Below are 6383 nucleotides of genomic sequence, written 5' to 3' on the forward strand. Positions count from 1 at the left end.
AATTGATGTGCTTTCTTTGGACGTGCAGCAGTGGAGAGAGTACTCCACTGATCCACACAGACTGAACTGATCTTACAATACTGACATTTATTCAACTTTACTGAAACAGCAAACATTCTGAGCACAAAGTTAAGTCTGCTGATTACTTACATGCATTCGCAGCTGTTCAGTTGCAGATACATCTGACAACACATGCACTCTGCCAAGGATATTCTATATACGGCTGTGTAAAGATGGACTACACCAGTACTGTCAAAAGTCTTGTATTCAAAATCCCACTTAAAGGAGCAGTTCAAAGATTCAGTCATTATCTACTCACCCCCCATGTGGATGGAAAGTGAGGTGAAAACATTTCTGGAGCTTCACAGCAAAACAGCAGCGCAGCATTCTCCTAAACAACCGAAGTGGATGGGGACTTGTTTGGTGTAATCCAAGTATCCGGAAGCTCTGAGATCCTAAATTGATCTGAAAAGACACTATTTACACCTTCAGTGCACCCGCTTCAGAAAGGGTGGGTGCTAACACTTTTAGCGTAGCGGCTAAAGTGAGGCTTTCAGTTTAAAAAGAGGTGTAAATTATGTTTTTTCAAATCAGTTTGGGATCTTAGGGCTTTCAGAGACTTGGATGACACTGGACGATCTGTGTGGAGCCTTTTTGTTTGTTTGTTTGTTTTTAGTTGTTTTGTGGATGACAAAACTTCACCAGACTTTCCATCATCATGGGGTGGAGTACATAATGAATAAATTTTCATTTGTGGGTGAACTGTTCCTTTAAGTACTGAAGTAATATCAGCAAAACATACGTATAAGTATTCATTTAGCAAGAAAAATGCCCCTTTAACTGTAATTCTATTATATATGACATAATGAGATTGTTAATACGGATGCAAAAATATGTGAGCAGCGTTTTAGTGTTGTAACTGGCTGAGTTGGAGCTAGTTTATCAACTTTAAAGACAGATAGGTGGTTTATTTTAATAGTTTCCAACTTAAGGGTCAGGCCCCTCCAAAGGCTCACCAGATAGATCTGAGGGGTCATGAGATGATGGGACAGAAAACAAGAATGCGTGTCTCGTTTTATCTCTTTGGGCCTCAGACAGTTATTTAATTGGAAGCATGTGACATCTGAAACATGGCGAAAGGCAGTTTTATTAAGTGGTCTAGTTTTATCTTTAACTATTTATTTTATATAATATGATGTAAAAGTATATCATTGATATAATATGATGTAAAAGTATATCATTGATCTTTATGATTCTTAATCTAAAAAGTAGGAAGTTCTTATAGCTATTAAATAGAGGAGTAAATGAACAATACCACTCTGTGAAATGTAGTGGACTAGAGGAATAAAGATGTATAAAATGGAAATACTCCAGGTACACGTACCTCAAAATTGTAGGCTACAGTACTTGAGTAAATTGTCACTTTCCACCACTGGATATCAAACAGTGACAGTAAGTGCAGTACATCAGTCTTTCGACACTGGCACATTGTTTGGTGTGCGTCTGAAATGAAACAGTTCATTTGAGGTTAAAGTGACTTTTTCACTCATGGCTGTTCACATCTATATTTAGTAAACAGTGTGATGTCATTGGGATGTGAGTGTGTTTCATCTCAGATACATTCTGCTGCAGTACAGAGCAAAACTGTAGAAAATGTGTCAGACCAGGTCCTTATTGACTGAACTTTAAGAAAAATTAGGCTTTTTGAAAAATGACCCACATTTTAAACAAAGTACAAACTCAGTTACGGTAAAGGGACAAAATGCAAAATGTATTTTACTTCCATCTATTTACCTTAAGATCGGATCAGATCAACACTTTTTAATTCAAGGACACACAAAAAACAGATCATCCTGCTTAGATAATGTTTGACCCGCCCAACATCGGAGGAGCTCTTCTCCACAGCACAAAATCACAATGCATGCAATTCTTCAGATAAAACCTTTTCTATTGACATTATCATTATACCTCTTGCCCACGCTGTCACAAGCTGATTAATTATGGCTTACAAGGCGTCATTATATCCATACATATCACAGACTTTACTATATTATTTGATATCAGCACAAATTTTGAAAGAAAGGCACCTTCAGGGCACTCTCAGTAGCTCAGGTTGATATATTCTGCATAAATATGGTGTGTGTTTCAGCTTGCAGCTCCCAGGGTAAAAAGTGTTAGCAATGCCCCCTTCTTGCACCTGAAAAAGATGAGAAAAACTCAGTCAGGCTTGATACCTGTGTTAATCTGGACTGCTGATGCTGTATAGTGATGGTTTGTCTTGATCACTGGCTTCCTTTTTGGGAAAATCAGTGTCTGTATGTCATCTCACCAGTTCATCCATCATCAGTTCACCTGAACAACCAGCAGCCAGTAAGATGCATTCACTATCATACTTTATGTGCACCTTTGTACCAACTAGTTCTAGTACTGTATATTTGAAATATTCATGTTTGGAGGCAGTGTGCTTCAGTTTGACAACAGAGGGCAGCAAAGGCCTGTCAGTGGGAGGATGTTTTCAAGGGATGCTGAACAAAATCAAATACACAGCAAACAAAACAAATACTTATCAGATCATGCCAAAGAGTGACTTTAAACATTTATCAAGATCTCAAACTTTTTTCTGAGAGATTCAGCTATTAAAGAGCAACCTTACGGTCATATAGTAGGACAGAAGATGCAGTTTGTTGCTTCCAACTGTGTGAAGGAGCAACTCTTTGTTGATGTTGGTGCACAAATCTGAATGTAAACGGGAAAATGGAGCCTCTCCCTTTTCAGCATGTCTTCATCCATCCATCTTAGCCCCATTCTCACTTCATTTGTTTGAGAAGAAGAGTTATTGAACACATCATTCAAAATCACATCATTTTAATAATTGTAACCCAAGATAATTTGTATGAAACGTTATTGGACACTTGAAGAATTACAGTACATTTTTTACATGACACAATGTTCATAGTTATAACTATTACTAACAGCAACACTGTTAGATTTCACTTGTCAGCTGCCAGTTGCAACTTTGTTCAACAGGAAAAAGTTTTGAAGTAAAGTGCACCATCATCATCCTGTCTGCCTATAGTGCTCTTGATGTGAATTTGGATTGCGGGTGGAGATAACTCGGCAATATTTTATTCACAGATACAGAAACACTAGAAGCAGTTTGGAGATCACTTACAATCAAAAACTAAAGATTTGCTTCTGGAATAACATTTCAATATTCTTCTTCTTCTTCTTCTTTCTTTTTTTTTTTAATGTGCAACAAGCTGTGAAACACTGACGCATCAGCACTGCGCCAAAAAGGACAGTTCCATCTGCTCCACACAAAGAACCGAGTCAACTGCGCACATCTGGACTGATGTAAGGATTATTGCAGACTAATTGTGAGCAAACAAAAATTCATCTGCAGCAAAATATTCAGCGCTGATTCTCGTGTCCACTGTGCAACCTGACGCATGTGGAACGAACGAGTCCTGATGTTGCCGTCGGGCATTAATTAGTGATTGGGTCGCCCCCCCTATATAAAGGAGACGCGCCCACTGCTCTGCTCTGTCTCCATTCACGCCAAGATGAGCTACGGATCCGAAGTCTTTTCCTCCTCCTCCTACCGGAAGATTTTCGGGGACTCTCCCCGCTATGCGTCCTCTCCCTCGCGGTCTGCGGGGAGCGTGACCTCCCGGGGAGGGTACCGGTCCTCCTCTCTGTCCCGGAGCAACATCTCATCCGTGGGCTCGTACAACAGAAAGTCCGGCCGCTCCTTCTCGTCCATGCCGCTGGAGACCTTCGACCTGACACAGAGCAGCGTCCTCAACAATGAGTTCAAAATCGTCCGCACCAACGAGAAGGAGCAAATGCAGGGTCTCAATGACCGCTTTGCAATGTTCATCGAGAAAGTGCGCAACTTGGAGCAGCACAACAAAGTGCTGGAGACGGAGTTGACTGCGCTGCGTCAGCGGCACAACGAGCCGTCCCGCCTGGCCGAGCTGTACCAGCAAGAGATCCGCGAACTGCGCTCCCAGCTCGAGGAGGTGAACGGAGAGAAGTCCCAGCTCTTGCTGGAGAGGGATAGTATTGAAGACGATCTGCAGAAGCTCCGGGGGAAATACGAAGAGGAGTTCCGCGCCCGGGAGGAGGCGGAGGTCACCCTCAAGGCTTTCAAGAAGGATGTGGATGATGCCACCATGGTGCGCCTGGACCTGGAGAAGAAGGTGGAATCTCTGCTGGACGAGATCAGCTTCCTCAGGAAGGTGCACGAGGAGGAGGTGGCCGAGCTGATGGACATGATCCAGGCTGCCCAGGTGTCCGTGGAGATGGAGGTGTCCAAGCCGGACCTCACCTCCGCCCTCAAGGAGATTCGAGGCCAGTACGAGTCCATGGCGTCCAAGAACCTGCAGTCGGCCGAGGAGTGGTACAAGACCAAGTTCGCCGACTTGTCCGAGCAGGCCAACCGGAGCAACGAGGCCATCCGCGCCAGCAGGGAGGAGATGAACGAGTTCAGAAGGCAGCTGCAGTCCAAGACCATCGAGATCGAGAGTCTGAGGGGAACCAACGAGTCTCTGGAAAAGCAGCTCCGGGAGATGGAGGACAGGCACCATGTGGAGATTGGAAACTACCAGGTAATCACGTTTTAATGACTTGTTGGGCGCTTATCAAAGAGGTAATGGGCGAATAGGAGCTCATGATGTCACTTTATGCACACTGAAATGAACCCACTGTATAGTGTTTTTATTGTCTGAAGGGTGAACGTCAGAGCAATATTATTATCGGGAGCAGCTGCTGTGCGTCGGGCTCTGTCCGTGGTGCTGAAACCCTCTCCCCTGGGACAGCGCGCTCACAGCTGCATCTGACAACGCCCACTGCGCGTACATGAGCTCTGAATGTGCTGCTTTGGATTCAACAACTGAAAATATGTTTTCAGGCCAAAAATGACAACACATGCTGCTCATAAATGACTTTAATCTGCAGGCTAACAATAGGACTGACAGGTCTTTGTTTGGGCACTATCATTATTCCTCTGCCAGCAATATGGTCACAGATTATTCTTCCTAACTTACTTTGATTAAAATATTGAACCCTGGTCGACTTTTATGTATTGTTTCCTTGTTATATGTTCTTTAGGACAGCATGGTAGAGCTGGAGAATGAGCTGAGGACCACTAAGAACGAGATGGCTCGTCACCTGAGGGAGTACCAGGATCTGCTGAATGTCAAGATGGCACTGGATATTGAAATCGCAGCTTACAGGTTGGCCTCTCTCACATAAGCAACTCACACATGATCAGTTATGATAACCTCAATGGCACTCAAGTGAAAGAGCGTAATCTAAAAACAGATTTCACCTCATCCTCTCTAACCCCTTACCTCCATCCTCCTCTCTGCAGGAAACTCCTCGAAGGCGAGGAGACCCGCATTGGGACAGGGATCGCCTATCCCGGCCCCACCATGGGCGCAGGTGCCGGGCAAGGCTACAACTACCAGTCCCGCATCTACACCAGCTCCAGCAGGGGCTCCAAGAAGGAGGGCAAGGACGAGGACCAGCAGCAGCAGAGCAAGTCTGGAGCCAAGGTGACCCAGCGTGAAGTTTACGAGGAGACGGTGGTCACCAGCAAGAAGATGGAGAAGCAGCAAGACGGCAGCGATATTCCCACCAATCAGAAAAACTAAGAGCCCACTGTAAGCCTGTTTTTGACCCCTGAAGCTTCCCTCTTATCCCGCAAACCCAAGCCTTTCTTCATTTCCCGTCCTAAAACAAACCCTGAGCCTTCACACTTAAACACTTGTTCTTAAAAGATAGGTCTGCTCATGCCTTCTTATCTTTAAGGGGCAATATGTAAGAAGTCTGAAACGTTCAAAAATTGAGAAAATTGGGAAATAACAGTGCTGACGGTATGTCAAAGACAACTTTGTACTGTGTCGCAGGGATAACTATTGAAGTTACAGAACCAACACTCCCCCGGTGCTCCGAGCTCCCAATCCGGGCATGGACTGCTCCGGCTCAGCCCCTTTAAAGGCGCAATATGTAAGAATTTTAGTGTCAAACATCCAAAAATGAACTAAAAATATTATTATAGTTAACAACACCAACACTCCCCCAGTGCTCTGAGCTCCAAGTCCAGCCAGGGTTAATTAATTAGACCGCTAGCTGCTCGGCTAACTGAGCTTAAGTTAGCTGCAGCTACTTCGGTGATATGCTGCCCCCTATTTGTTTGGTGTATGAATCTCGACGGGTGGCCAAATCGTACATATTGCAGCTTTTAAGTAAAGTAAGAATGTCATGGCTTCTATCTCGGTGTTGGATGTCCACAAGTGTTCAGAGTGCAGGGTCTGGCTGTTTGTTTTACGTGGGTTTATTCTTCCTCGTCCCCCTTTGTCCCCCACATGTGTCCCCCA

General features: G+C 44.2%; 1 protein-coding gene across 1 annotated transcript; it reads left to right on the plus strand.

Moving 5' to 3' along the window:
* Window positions 1–3563: 3563 nt before the first annotated feature.
* On the plus strand, window positions 3564–5657 carry inab (internexin neuronal intermediate filament protein, alpha b). Its single transcript, XM_073470094.1, has 3 exons — window positions 3564–4610; window positions 5113–5237; window positions 5375–5657. Exons 1-3 carry the CDS (start codon window positions 3564–3566, stop codon window positions 5655–5657), a joined length of 1455 nt encoding a protein of 484 aa, XP_073326195.1.
* The last annotated feature ends 726 nt before the right edge of the window (window positions 5658–6383 follow it).

The sequence above is a fragment of the Pagrus major genome, chromosome 1 (genome assembly GCF_040436345.1).
Source record: "Pagrus major chromosome 1, Pma_NU_1.0".
Lineage (NCBI taxonomy): Eukaryota > Metazoa > Chordata > Actinopteri > Spariformes > Sparidae > Pagrus > Pagrus major.

Bases quoted from the DNA above. Each gene is read 5' to 3' on its own strand.
- inab (XM_073470094.1), top strand. From the start codon at position 3,564: ATGAGCTACGGATCCGAAGTCTTTTCCTCCTCCTCCTACCGGAAGATT. The intron at 4,611-5,112 runs GTAATCACGTTT...TATGTTCTTTAG, and splicing joins TGGAGATTGGAAACTACCAG to GACAGCATGGTAGAGCTGGA. The intron at 5,238-5,374 runs GTTGGCCTCTCT...TCCTCTCTGCAG, and splicing joins ATTGAAATCGCAGCTTACAG to GAAACTCCTCGAAGGCGAGG.